Source organism: Acanthopagrus latus, chromosome 16 (assembly GCF_904848185.1).
Source record: "Acanthopagrus latus isolate v.2019 chromosome 16, fAcaLat1.1, whole genome shotgun sequence".
Classification (NCBI taxonomy): Eukaryota; Metazoa; Chordata; class Actinopteri; order Spariformes; family Sparidae; genus Acanthopagrus; species Acanthopagrus latus.
This window is the reverse complement of record NC_051054.1, coordinates 22,345,414-22,360,807: the sequence shown is the minus strand read 5'-3', so window position 1 is coordinate 22,360,807 and position 15,394 is coordinate 22,345,414. Positions and strand designations below refer to the sequence as shown.

The window sequence follows — 15,394 nt, the reverse complement described above, 5'->3', positions numbered from 1 at the left end:
CCAAATCAGTGCGGTTGGTCAGCCAAAGTGAAAAAGAGGGGAGGGGAAAAGCTGAAAAAAAAAGGCAGTGTAGCTATGCTTGGCTAGCATTTCTCACCCTTGACATATTCCATGGTTGTTATTTCTATCTCTTTGCACATTTGTTTTCTGCTTTTCCCTAGGCCTAGTAGGAATACTAGCCAAGTATGCTGACATCTTATTCACAAGTGAAGTCCCCCAGGCCCTGCTGTTTGTGTGTGTGTGTGTGTGTGTGTGTGTGTGTGTGTGTGTGTGTGGGTGTGTGCATGTGTGTGTGTGTGTGTGTGTGTGTGTGGGTGTGTGCATGTGTGTGTGTGTGTGTGTGTCTGCCTGCATGTGTCTGTCTGTGCGAGTCGCGAGGATCTTTTTTTAGTCCTACCTGCCTGCGTGCATTTTTGCATTATCTCCACAATTTGTAGACACGCAGTTCAAAACTCTGACCCAGCAAGTTTTTTTTTTTTTAAGGGCCACAGTTTGATTTTAGAGTTTTCACCCAGATTAAACTAACCAGAATTAATTCGCTCCTGCCCATAGTCCAGGTCAGCCTCCCATGTGGTGCTTATTAAAATGATGGCTGCTCCCTCGTGCTTATATGTTTGCTAACGATGGAAGCTGGGAGATAAGGGGGTAAAGAGAGGGCGAACATCCCGGCCGGGCGCAGTCTCTCTTTCTACTGCAGGGGGACTTATCAGTGCTAATTGGCCTGAGAGGCTAACCCATGGGAGCAATTTCCATTTGAATGTAACAGATGTATATGTCTGTGTAACATTTTGATTGCAGATGCCAGAATCGGAGCATAAATGATCATCAGTAAAACATAAAGCCAGCTTGTACAAGCCATTGTCGTCACTGTGCAACCATATACAGCAAAATATTATATATGAGCCCAGTCACTAGAACAGACTCCAGATATATTGGAACAACACATGCTTTATATTACAATTTATTTTTTCTGTTTTTTCATGTTGTGAGGTACTATGTATAGTCTGGTTAGGTTTCAGCACAAAGCTCACGTTTTATGCTAGTGCCTGTGCTGTATACATTATGGCCATATGAATATTCCTCATTTATGTGACATAAAGAAGATAATAAGATATTGGTATTATATATATTTACATCAGCACCAAACAGAGGAGGGAGAGTCTTGTCCAACACTTGACACAGACTAATCGGTCTTACAGGGTAAGGCTTTTTACTGCGAGATGACTGGAAAATGTTTCAGATCCCATTTCGCCACTTCCCCTCACATCTTTTCCAGCTGTGTGCCCTCGTAATGCTGAGTGCACAGAGGCATGAAGGCCAGCTATAATTTGCTTTGTATCAAGGTTCTCTCTCTGTCTCTCAATCTGTTCTTAAAATAGGAATAACCTTTATCCTCTCTGATTAAGGACAAGGACCAGCGATTCATCAGCCCCTCTGCACTCTCACACGTGTAACTTTTCTCCACCCACAGTTTGACTGTACCTTAGACTCCATATTCCTTTCATTTTATCTCTTTCACTCGTCACAATTATTCCCCACTACCCAACATCACTCACATAGTGTTCCCTCTCTGATACCCTATTCTCTATGATCTATCCACGAGCTATCTTCATCTGATTTGATCTATTTAAATCCTTCATAAGCTTTGCCAAGGCTCATTAAGAGAAAAAAGCAGAGAAAGGCAGGAGGAACAAACTTAGCTCGTGTCAATCACAAAGATTCCTGACATATAAGGGAAATCGAGTCCCTGTGGATCTCCCGCACCATCCAGCCCCGGCATCATTATGCATAAACACATCCTCTACTCTTTGAGAGTCACAGCTTCCTCTGGTGAATTTTCGTCGGTCTGAATCCTGCAGCCGCCTGACTGCTTTCCAACACTATAGTACCCCCGCAATTACAGAGAAATGCTGCTCGCATCAAAGCAGGAATTTAAAGTAGTAATCTGCGACATTCTTCTACTGCTCATCCCTGCTCCCAGTGTCCACTCACTAGCTGTGCTGGACTAGTTACTCTCAAAATGCAATATTGTCACCTTTTTAAAATAATGGCCTTATAGAGCAGCTGTGGCTCAGGGGTAGAGCCAGCGTCTCCTTATCGGAAGGTCGCTGGTTCGATTCCTCAGGTCTGCATGCTGTAGTGTCCTTGGGCAAGATGCTAAACCCCATAATTATCCTGATGTGCTAGTCTGCACTTTGCATGGCAGCCACCACCATGAATGTATGTATGAATGAAGTCGCTATAGACAAAAGTGTCTGCTAAAGACTGTAAATATAAATTGTTTTAGACATTCCTTTTAAAGTTATATATTACATTATCTTATTACATCTGCATGCAGTAAGATGTTACTTTTAGTCACTTTCAACAAACTGTCCAAATAACCTATAAAGAACAATTAAATAGCCTTTTGCTTTTTAAATAAACGAATGGTCTTGGACACAGGGATGAGCAGGCAGACAAAGAATCAAAGTCTGATAAATTATCAGACAGGAATGAATTTGTAGGCTTGACAGGACAAAAATGTCTTTTTCTATGTTTTTCAATTATAGTTCACAGAACAAAGAATTGCGTGGCCATATGTGATTTCGGGAATGTAAATCATAGTGCGCTCAGAGCGTTAGGCTTCATCTTTAGACCTACAAAATACGTCTCATTTCAGTCACACAGACTCTTAACAGAGAACTTATAGGCTCCTCTATATTAAACACATGCACAGCATATATCAGTATGGTCATGCACTGTGTGGATGGATTCTCGAAAACAACAATAAACACGTCACTTCGGTAGTTAATGTGGATTGTAATGCTTTACATAACATAACGGTAGTAATACGATACTGAAATATTATTAGTGAGACGTTATATTACTCTGTTACTGCTGAAAGAAGTATACTAGTGTAATATGTTACTTTTGTAATGGGTTACCCCCAACACTGCTCATAACACTGTGAGGTCAGTGCTGTCATGGCCTCCTTTGACTGATTGTCTTAAACATGCTCCATGCCCCTTCCTGTGCAGAACGCCGATATCAGTGTTAAAACAGTTATTTCAGTGGACATTTATCGTATGCCCATGAACACTATCAGTTAACATAAGTAAAAGAAATTATCCATGGCATGTCAAAAGAGCATATGCCAGTCTAATCGCACCTTATTGTGTGGAGCCTGCCATGACAGGCTCTTAAACCCTGTGTCCTCCTGTGGTGCGTCATTGCATTGAAAGTGACATGCAGAACTGAATGACACCCTGCTCAACTTTCATAAAAATTAAGTAATGATCGTGTCAGTTTTTTATAAATTAGTAATGACACTGTTATATCAGCCTTTTTCACATCTCCTCGTCACACCTCATTAAATAAAGTGTTTCAGGTTGAGTCCTCTTCAGTGCCAAGACGAGACTGATGGCAAACATTTATGACTGATAGCTTGGGGAGCAAAAGGCTCAAAGTCACACATCTGCACAGAGCACAGACTCCTCTATTCATGTTAAGCGCAGCGATCATATGATGTGACTCTGAATCTCAGTGCCTTTTCACGAAGAACATCTAAGTGACACTAACTGGTTTATGCTGCAGGGAGGGTGACTTATAATATCACAAGACACAGAAGAAATGGAATTTACTCATTTTCCCCCCAAATTCAGAGAAGCTTGGGAATAACATCACAGAAAAAACAATATTTCAATTTTGGTGTTTTTCTTTGTATTACTTTAAAATTGGAACGAAATGGTGATTGTTGAATTATGTTTGGTCTGTGAAAGTTCGAAAGCCTTTCGGATACAAAAAGTCATTTTAAAAGTATTGACATTGGTAAAGGAAGCATTTTTCTTGCTTTTCCTCCTGAACAATACCTGCTTTATGATCTCTGCTCGGGCCAGCTCACTTCCATTATCTGGATGATGCCATTTCCCAAAAGCACATTGTTATCCGGGCACTCACTCGTTCTTATAGGTAATAGGCACTCATAGACAGATGCTCAGGATAAAAGGGACATAAAGAAAACTTTCATACTGAAATGAGACAAACCCTCATTGGTGTTATCAGGTCTGTTCTGAATTTGAATCATATGATAACACCTAGAATCATTAAAAGGAATAATAATAACCTAACAATGGACATGTAATAAGCAGATCTAGATATCAAAGGTTTTCAAATGTAAACTTCTCATTAGTCCATCAAAATGTCTAGAGAACATATTGAAATGCACAGTAAAAAATGAGGGGCACATTTATTTATTCATATGGCAGGTATTTCAAGTCAATTCAGCACTCTGGTAGAATACTGTGACAGGAGTTTAAAAAATTAAAACTGACCTAGTCTCCTACACATGTGTACCTATGATCACAGCTGTGTTATCTGAATATACAGTGCAATTCAATCAGAAAATGTGCTATTGGCAAAATGATTGGTGCTTAAATGTTTGCACTACCTTAGTTGTATTTGATTTATGCTGTCACTTACTTAACCAAACATAAAATGGGAACCACTCCTTGCAAATCAAGGAATTTGCACTTTTTCATTAAGCCACAGTGTGGAAATCAGGGCCCCGCACACACAAACGTGCCTATCTCTATTTGTGGTCGCACAAGCACTACACAATCCAATTAACCATTTCAAACATATTGCTGCCGTACAGACTAACTTTGCAAATTGTAGTCGGTGGTCCAAATGCTTTCGAGGCTCTTGCCATTGTGTGTAATGATTTCAAGTTGATTGCCTCGCCAAAAACACATCATGTCGCCACCTCAGCTTTCTCATTTCCCCTCAGACCTCCCTCCTTCTTCCTCTGCCTCGTCCTATCTCCCCCTGTAGACACTTTGGGCCTTTTTCCATTTCTGCCTATGTTTCTCGTCTCTCCGAGAGCCCTCCCTCACCCCACCACATCACACCTCCGCCTTAATTTTCACCAACACATTTTGTCCTCCGAGCCATTAGTCTTGCACCCCCTGCATGCCTCTCTCCTCCAAACCTCCTCGCCTTTACTGTCGCTCAACTCGTTGATCTTCGGTCCCCCCTCCACCCCTGTCCCCATTCTCCTTCACAGGGGCTGTCACTGTTCTCTCCCCTCTCTCTTTCTTGAGCTCCCCTGCTGGGTCTGTCCAATAACTACATGCTGCACCACCCAACCCTACCCCCCCCTCCCCATCCCCCTTATCATCATCCTCTGCTCCCCTGATGTATTCTGTCTCCTGTTTTTCTCCAGGCCACTTTCTCAATGGCAGCTACTGCTCTTTTGAAGAGGGCGAGTGCAGTTGGCAGTCAATAACAGGCCGTGGTCTCTCCTGGAGACGACTCCAGTCGCCAACCAAGGCTACCAGACAGAGCTGCCCATCATCAGGTGGTTCACACACATCTCTCACGATATCTTCACTGCTATCTGCAAATGATTAAGTGGCCTTTTTGCAGCCTCTCTTAAGTGTCTCAGCAGCAGCCTCTCAATTAAAACAAATGAACGGTTAAGCAAGACTTGGGGATTTTAAATCAATGACCTTGAATATTTGAGTCTAACAGTTTGTGAATGTGGAAAGAGAACCAAAAGCTCGGATGTGTCAAACACGGACGTGTTGTCTTGCTCAGAGCTCAGTAGTCTGCGATGAACAGAGTCCCACTGGGTGTGAAAGCTGCAGCATGCAGACTCCTGTTGAGTCCTACATCTGCAGTTCATCTTCAGTGCACTGACTTCAGTGTGCCTCCGTTTGCTGAGGCTTGTTTTGTTCTCAACTATTTACAGAAGTCTCAAAGGTAGTCTGGGGAACCTATAAATGGAGTATGTAATTTTATACCACATTTGATGATTTTATTCTGAAATGACAACGGATGTGTTTAGTGTATTGTTGCTCTCACTCTGTTTAACTGTGCTTCCCTCTTTTGGAAATCTTTCTGTGCACAATCATTTTTCAAAACCTCCCTATGAGTTCCAAGTGTAATAAGATTTGTTTTTCCTCTTCCCGGTGTGCAATGGGTGTGTTTGTGTGGTAAAGGTGCGACATTCAGCGTGGAAGGTCAGTCCAAAGGCCAGCGTAGCTCAGCGTTACTGAGGAGCCCTCTGTTCCCTCCTCCTCTAAGGAACTCTCCATGCACGGTGAGCTTGTGTAGTGTTTTTCTTCTCCACACTATCTTCTTCATTCTCAGACGTGTACAAACACATGGATAGAGGTGTATAATTCAGTTCACTCAGCCCCACCCTTACTACCTGATTTCCGTTCTCCATGCATCCCCATACCCCTACTGGGAGCGTCATGCCTGCCTTATATTGTTGACTTGCTGAAGTTTTCTTTTCTGGCCTGATGCTGTATGCTGTTCCTGTTTCAAACTTCCTGTCCGACTTGATCTGCTCTGTGCAGTTTAACACGGCTTCTGGGCGCCCCCATAAGAAATAGACTATGCATATTCTCTGCAAGGCAGAACAGAGCGCCGCTCCTGGGGTGCTTCTGAAACGCACAGTGGTTTGCCTGCTGGAAACAGGAACATTGTGTTGAATGGCAGCTATCATGTCCACGCTGTAGAAGTACAAAGCTCCTAATATTGTGTGGTAACTGCTTCAGAAGCATCTCAAAACTCAAACAGTAATGTCCTAAGACAGCAGATTAATGTTGTGCCGCCTGAATTTCCTCAGAGAACCTAACAAACAGTGAAGTTGACCTCGCAAGTCACAGGTCGTATCTGCTGACCTGTTTGTGAGAATATTAGAATTCATGCATTATTCAGATCCTGCTTCTCACAGAGCGGGCCTCCGAGGGTAGTTGTGTACTTGAAGTCTTGATTGATGCTGTTGCATCAAGCATTTAGAGTTATGTTAGTTATTTTATTATTGCTACGCACAGTGACCTTTGGACCTGTGTATGTGTGGAGGCAGGGAGGGATTTGGGGTGAGTGAAGCTAAACCAGTGAAGGGGCAGAGGTGGGAATGTGATATAAAGTTCAAGATGAAAAACAAGATAATAAGGAAGGGGGGGGGGAGAACAACAGCAACCCAATCAACAGAATAAATGTTAGTAGTGTACGTTGCTGCAAACCAGGATAACGTGGCAACTTTACATCTTCAGGTTAAGTTTAAATTTTATGTTGTGACAGCGTTGCACTCATGATCCTGAGCGCAAAGAGTGCCTAAGTTCAGGAACAGATCGTGCCTTGGTGTACCTGGTTCTGTCGCCATGAAAACAGCTGGATATTGCTTTGTCTTTTCTTTAAAATATTCCGTGTTGTCATGCTTACCAATATAGAAATGCTGTGATCCCTCTTTAAGAATATCTAACAATTCTATAGCCATCTCATTTAGCAGTCATACCACCACCATCCCCTCCACATCCTTAAATTAAAGTCATATGTAATGTGAAGGTGATATGACACGTATTAAAGAAATGTCGACCATACATACACAACAAATTTTAATCCAGCATTAATGTGGTTATGTGAATTGCCAACATTTTATTCTGGCAAGAATTCTGGGCTGAAGAAAGGAGATGAAAAAAAGGAGCAAATATGCAGAAGAAGAAGCTCCTCGGGTGTGAACTGGAGGTGTCTGATATCTGTGGAGTGTGATGGAGGTAGCGCTAGACCATTGCAGACCTTGTCTCCCAGCGCCTTGGCACACAGCCAAAGATTAGCCATGATTCCAGATTAGCACCCTAAATCCTTCTCTCTACACTGAACTGGTGCTGTTCAGTCTAGCTTGTCTGCTCTTGGACAACTATGTGGAGGATATTAGTTTTGGGTATTAGCTACGGACCACGTTCACTTTCATGTCGCGCCCAGTGTGCTCTGTGCGGCGCCTGTAATCTTGATGTTTAAACGGTCACCATGTGGTCCCGCAGTTGATGATAAGGACCTGCAACCTGCTATCGACGAGCATGATGCAAGTGCTCAGAATAAAAGTGTTGAATTCAATGTTTGGGTCGTCTCTGCGCGTGCTTTTCATTAGGCTTAAGCCAGCATCTGTTCCACTTAAATGGTTGAAGCAAGAATTATGTTCTTGGCTCCAATAGAATGCTGTAGAGGGACATGGTCACATCTCATGCTTGTTAGCGAGCTTTGGATTCAGACTTCCTCTCCCTACTTAATTCTTGCTACGGCCTGTGTGTTATTTGATTTTAAGCAGTTTTACACCCACCATATTCCTCCTGGAAACACAGAAATGAGATTGATTTGTGCTGAAGCATGCAGGAGCAGCATAGATAGTGAAATAACCCAAATTACGATCCTGGATGAATTCTATTAATCTTAGAATAATTACAAATGAACAGATGGCTGTTGCTGATTGATCTCGATGCAATTTTAAATGCATCCTTTCCTTGACGAATAACACACTTGGCTGGTTGTCAGAAATATTCAAAGGGAGTTTAAGTTGCTGTTGTGTTTTATACGCTGACACACATTATTAATCAGCATCTAGCTCAATGATCAACACTCAACGCTCTTCTTTACTCCACCAGGTGCGATTCTGGCTGTGTTCTGGAGGCTTACAGAAGGGCTCGCTGTCACTGTGGCTGGTGGAGAACAGCACCGGCCCCGAGGAGCAGCGCAGACTGTGGCATTCAGCCAGTGAACCCAAATTTGAAAGGGGTTGGAAACTCATCACACTTCCCCTTTACGGGCTGGCAGATTGGTACACTTAACTTTCTCCCCACACTGATAAAGTTTGGTTACATCAAGCTGCATGTTTGGATCAATTACTGTGTAAATTATGGATGGAGCTAAAAATGGAAGCCAATGCAGACCTGCGTGTTTTTCTGATGGCCAGCAGTGGGCAGCTCCATGGGTTGCAAAAGGAATTAATTGTATGTAAGCACACTTGATTATTACCTCAGTAAACGGTTTCCTTATGAGTTTGGTCTCAATCGCTGTTGTCAAGCTTACATTTACATTTAGGGTATTTAGCAGACACTTTTGTCCAAAGCGCCTTACAGTAAGTACAATTGTCACAAGAAAGAAACCACAATATATTACCGTTGATAAAGAAAAAGAAAGAAAGAAAAAATAGAAACAATTTTCAAGCCCTCATCTGAGAATAGTGGCTGCTAGTTATCAACAATACCTTGAGTACAAAAGTGCTATGAATTAAGTTTAATTTAGAGTAAATGGATGATCAAGTAGTGTATGCTTTGGGTTATGGTTAGCTGTGACTGAGAAGTCGCTAACATGCCGTGTCCTCTGGTTCTCAGCTAGCTCCAATCAGGATATCTTGCCAAGCTCCACCATTTCGTCCAATGACGGTCACTACTTGCCCCACAAATCCACAATTGAATCTGCCATTATGCCAAACTGACGCCCCAGAACGGTAGCTTACAAACCAATGCGTGTCATCAGGGTAGTTTTGCCATATGGCATCAAACTCCCACGTTGGGGTGTTCAAGAGCAGGCAAGTCACCCAACTGTTATCTGAACAAACCTCTGACACACTCACACGTGTCCGTAAGTTCTCTCACAGAGAAAAAGAAGTCTTAAGAAATAGAACCAAGAAGCTCCTTTTTTCCTTCTTTTCACCTCTCATAAATGCAGATTTTTAACATTTACATTCCGTTTTCCGGGAAACATTTCCTCTCAACTCCACAAATTAATGAATCCCACTGGGACCCTAGTCTTATGCCATGGACTTTCCATGTGTACGGTCGTGCAAAATATTCTCCTTTCTTTTTTATTCTACTTGTCTGTGATAAAAAAAAGAGTGAAAAATCAATACACAAGGCTCTACCCACACTACTAGCCTTCCAATTAGCCATGGCCCTGATTTGTCCTCAAAATTAAAACAAAAGTAAAGAAAGGAAAAAGAGAAACCCCAGATAAGGTGGTTCATCTCTGTTTGTCTGAACGGGGGTTTCTTTGCCATTCAAGCCTGGATAATCCTGGTCCACCGAGAGTGATTAATTTTTGATTCCTGGGTTATGTAGTCAGCTGTGCTTGTGCTCTTAATTAGAATGTCATGTCCATAACCACGAGGTGAACCTGCCACTCTTTGCACAGTGACCTTTGTAGAGCTTAAATAGAATCAGAAATGCAGCCTGAAGCCAAGACAAAAGTCGGGACACAACAGACAGTAGATGTATACCGCTGAATGCATATTAAAACAGACCTCATATCTGAATAATTGATGGGATTGAAGGGGAAATATTTTTGAATCAGAAGTATATTTACTTTACATATTTACTTTAGGTGCTATCAGTCACATCCACAGACAGCCTAGTCACTGTCTTCAGTCAATTAACCTTTAAACCTGCAACAGATACATTTTTTGTTTGCCTTTTCCTTATGAAGTGAATGTCGATTTCACGGTGTATGTATTAAAGAGGAATAGCGCTATCAGCGTTTAGATTGTTTCCCTTTGAACTTTACTTTCAGCATGATCATTTTGTCCACCAGAGATGATGTTTCTCAGAAAAGTTAAGGCTGAGGCTGACGCCCTTTTCAATCCGCTTTCATGTCTCCATTAAAGACTAAATGAATGGGGAAACTCATCACATTACCTGTGCTGTTAGTAGTCTGAACTAAAAATATGAGCAAATCCAGTTGTCTTTGTGATGGTGGCGTCAACAACAGTACCACTTGGGAACGCTTCCAGCATGTAGCTTCGACCCTTCTAGATGTGTTAACAAAGCTCAGATTTTGTAACAATGCCTGGCAAAATTGCACACAATGCACACCTTCCAAAGCCAAACCTTAATGTCACTTTTCTTTGAGCACTTTTCAGTTCTTCTTCACATAATCTTAGACACCGACCATTCACCGGCAGTGAGGCTGTTAAAAAAAGATCTGTCCCTCCGCAGGTTCTGGCTGCAGTTCAGCACAGAAGATGGACCTGGACCCGGTTCAGCCATCTCTCTCGACAACATCTCTTTCAGTATGGACTGCTTCCTGGCATGTGAGTACTAGAAAAATGTTGAGTCTGTCTTTTTTGGCACCTTGGTTGAATTAATGGAGTTGTTTGACCGATTGCGTGATTGATTGACCGTGACAAGCACAATGGGGGAAAAAAAATATGAAATTAATATTCAATACAGGTCAGCCCTATGTCCATGTTTTACAGAGAAAATATTTGACTGAGTGGCAGTTTTGTACACTTTGGAGCATTCATCAAGGGCGTACAGTACTTTTTCATGATTAATTCATTTCAGTTCCCTTGACAGAGCTGTGATATAGTAAATTGTCTTTTAATGCAACGCTGAACTTTCTGCAATTCTCATTCAACGCTTTTAAAATTAGACCTTCGCACGTCTACTTCTCTCTCTTAGAAATATCTTTATATTTAAATCTACTGCTTCGCTTTGATATACATTGACCAAACTTTATGGAAATGATGTGTCCTGAAATGTCAGAATAGTTCAAAATCTGCCGTAATATAGCTTGCTGATTGATAAGGGCTTGTGTTCCAGTGTTGCACTGCAGGCTGATAAAGGTCAAGCCTCACATCACCCTTCCAGATATTTTTTGTGCCGTAATTGAGATGGTTTATCGCTATAAAAAAAACAGGAGTAAGATGACAACTGAGTCTGGAGAATGAAAGGTTAGGAGTGCCGTGTTTCTCTCATCTGCCTTTTTGGAGGAATCTGTATAAACTGATCAAGAATTAGACTCAGGAGACAGGGGTACGAGTGCTGCTTTAATTTGATGCATTGTGATGTGGTGTGGATTATTAAACTGACCCAAGTTTCTTCTCCATGGTGAAAAGGTCTTGGTGTGATGTGAACGTTGCTGCTAACAGATCCGAGATAGGATTTAATTTTCACTTAAATCAAACATTTAAAAAGCTGAAATGATTAGTTAACTAATTGATTAGTGATTAAGAGAAAATAAGTTGCAAACTCTTTAGATCATTCATTAACACATTCAGTTATTTTCAAGAAAAAATGTCAAGCATTTGCTATTTCCAGCTTCTTATATATAAGAATTTGTAGCTTTTATTTGTATTTTCTGATGGTAAATAGAGAGTCTTTGGGTTTTGGACTGTTAGTTTAAAGACATCACTCTGGGTTCTGGGAAATTGTGAACAACCTTTTCACAGTCTTTTGACATGACAGAAACTAAACAAATCACTATATTGTGAAGAAAACTGGAAGATTAATCATCAATGAAAGTCATCGCTTTGATTACGATTCACATGTCACCAATTCGAATATACTGTACAATGATTCTCAATGCATCTGATACCTCCCAATGTTACACAACCTCAGTTTTCTAGATCACTGTAAATGACTATCTTTATTTTACCTTTATTTTATCATTTAATACAAGCAGAATGTTAAATCAAAAAAGTTTTTTTTTTAGAAAGTCATTTCAGTATCAGACTAAAACTTTATACAATTTTAAAAACATAACAAAAACATTAAATCCATCTACAGTGTATTAGAATTATTATTTGTTGCTCAATTTTTGCTTTATTTATACCTCAAACACAGATGCAATCACTATCACAGTCTATTGCCTTAATTGTCAATCAGTCAGATACCATGAGGTCAACAGCTGAATATGATGTGAGAGATTGCTGTAGGAACAGAGTTAGCGATTGCCCTGGATCAACGCTGGCTTATTGGGTCACAGGTTTGTTATTTAAAGAGATGACATTTTCCGTGAGATATTTGCACACCAATTGTGTTTTATGTCCTCCGGAGCGGCAGCGCTGGTACGGCAGCGCTGAAGGATCATCTGTCCCTGCTTCGCTCCCTCTCCAGACCGCAAGTTCTTAATCTAGGCCAGGTATCCATTACCTACCGTCACACTCGACACAGTCACATTTTATCGCCTATCAATCAGGCCGACTGATGGGAAATGCTGAAGCTCAGCAAAAGACGTCGTTTCCAGGAGTGATCACTGTGAGTGATTAGCACGATGGATCCCTGAGTATTATGACACGGCCGTGTAATGTCCTTCGGTGGGAAAACATACTGTGAACACATCGTGCAGGGGATCAGCCATCCGTGGCCTTATCCCCACACTTCTCTGGGCTTTAGTGTGATGTATAGTTTGGCAGACATGTGCGCTTGATGATGCATTCGTTGCTCCTCAGGTGTTACACCTGGCTGTGTCATTTTGTCTGCACCAGCATCATTAAATTAGTGTATTTGATTACACAGCTCAGGAAGTTCATCCTTTTCTTTCTGCTATGTCCCATCATTTCTTTCCCCACACACTGATCTGCGTTAATAGAAATTTCCCAGCATCATGCTGTGAATACACCTCCCCAGTAGCTGGATCTTGAGATCATTTGAGTCTTTGCAATTAAAAAGGTTTACAAAGGTTCACAAGTGCAAACATGGAGATCTTTCTCTACGGTCAGTGAAGGTCTAGTTTGTTTTTAAATGTGTTATCTGCCATGGTAACACATTCAATAAAACTACAGTTACTGACATTTACTTGTTTCAGTAATTATCACCTGCACCTGTGGGTGTTAAGACATACCATGGACCAGTAAATACAGATGTTCTACAGTCTTCGGTGTATTCACTGTGATGACATATACATAAGAGCTAATTAAAGCAAGTTATCTCCTATGTGGTTTCTACTAGGTTATTCAGACACGTGTAGAGTCAGATACACACTTCAGAACTGTACACGCAAGTTAACAGATCAGGAATCCAAAAGCACAGTAGGTTGTCTCGCATCTGAGAACACACACGGCATACATTTTCTAAATGTGCTGTGTGGCAGACCAGCTTTTGGGTGCCATGGTTCAATAGGAACTAATACTGACAGTTAGCATGATGTGTCTGTACTATGTATATTTCCCCCAAAGCTATGACAATCTCAAGATATTTTGGGTGGATCTGAGGTGCCCCCTCTCCCTGTGACTGGCCTCTGGTGGGCTTCAGGCATCTTTCAGTGCCCTGCTAATGAACAGTGACAGCCACGCCGGCTGTTGCCCTGCCCTCTGGTTCCTGCTGCTCTGTGGTGGACCTGCTGAGTCCTCCTCCTGCTGCAGCAGCATACCAATGCTCTGCCTGCTCCATAGGCGTGCTGTAGCGCGTTAGCTCCTGCTCAGAATCACAATGCAGTTGAGCCTTGTTAGCGACTTTGTTGAAGATGCGAAAAGTTGCTGAACTTGTGTAAACATAGCACATCTATGGGTCTTACTGTACTTACAGAGAGACAGTGTTGAAAGAAAAGCTCATCCAAACAATCAAACATATTGCCGTCAGACGCCTGCGATATGTGATCCATCAAATCTGCACATAAACACTATCTGTATTCAAGCTCCCAAGCAGTGGAGACTTAGACGATCATATTTATTTGAGGATTACGGGGCTGGGGAATGAGCTATTGATTTTCTAGCTGCCAGTTTTTGGTAAGCATCGCAGAGGTTTTCTTAAAGCTCCGAGGCCAAACTTCTCCGAGAAGGTAGATGCCACAATTTGAAGAATTTGATTCCTTTCAATGATAAATATGACCCAGAGGACTAAAGGTGCCGTTTCAGTTTAAGCACAAATAATATTGATGTCAGGTTGTTAGCTTTAAGTCAAACCTTCTTCTTGGACCAAATGGAACAGCGCCGCACAGTAGCTTTCCAAACCATGCAGCTGTTGTGGGAGCCCCCTGCCATATTGTCATAAACGGTAAGCCTCCAGCCCGAGGTGACGGGGGAGCCAGGATGGAGGAGAGGGAGTGTTTTGGTGGTAAAACGATTATAGAGATAAAGATGAAAAGTCTTGTTTTTGTCCCCTGACGTATCCAGAATGATGGCAGGCAAAACAGGCACGATTTGTTGTTCACCAAGGACGCAAATGACACAATGTGAGCAACTCATCAGCTCGTCACAATTAGGAAACTTGTACTCGGATCTCCGCTTGATATTCAGCTCATGGAGCCCTTTTCCTAGGTTTGGGAACACCACCTGCTCATTAATGGGTTTTTTGGTCCCTTACCCAGCAAGCACATATTGACATATACTGAATCAATACCGTGAAATGTGTTAAACCATACTATATATTAGTATTTGAAAACACATGGTGCTACTGGGTTTTTCCAAGAATATATTACAAAACATGATCTGATAGTACATTGGTGATGTATACTGATCCATATTGTGTTCCTTGAAACATGTTTTTCACACTGCTAGATAATGTGTTTTCGGAAAATACAGGATATTTTTTTACACTTTACAAAATTGTTCATGTATATTTGTGAATTTATTTGATGGTCTAAATATTGTATATATACTTAAATGCATAAAAAAAAAAATATATATATATATATATATATATATATATATATATATATATATATATATATATATATATATATATATATATATATATATATATATATATATAAATCTAGAAGATCCACCTACTGTATATGGGAAAAGTAATGCTGTTGCATAAGGGCTGATATGTGGAGTTGCAACTATATACTCGAGAAGTTCTTTTGGCTTAGAGAAGCAGAGCAAGTGAAGGAAAACACTCTCATGAAA

The 15,394-nt window shown here is 41.3% G+C and overlaps 1 protein-coding gene across 2 annotated transcripts in view; it reads left to right on the top strand.

The window, feature by feature from the left end:
- alk (ALK receptor tyrosine kinase) overlaps nucleotides 1–15,394 on the top strand; it is a 322,469-nt gene that overhangs the window by 266,558 nt on the left and 40,517 nt on the right. For both annotated transcript variants that reach the window (XM_037072734.1, XM_037072733.1), the window contains exons 7-10: nucleotides 5,201–5,335; nucleotides 5,979–6,079; nucleotides 8,430–8,602; nucleotides 10,758–10,852. In XM_037072734.1, the coding sequence (XP_036928629.1) occupies nucleotides 5,201–5,335; nucleotides 5,979–6,079; nucleotides 8,430–8,602; nucleotides 10,758–10,852 (504 nt within the window). The remainder of the gene's footprint in view (nucleotides 1–5,200; nucleotides 5,336–5,978; nucleotides 6,080–8,429; nucleotides 8,603–10,757; nucleotides 10,853–15,394) is intronic.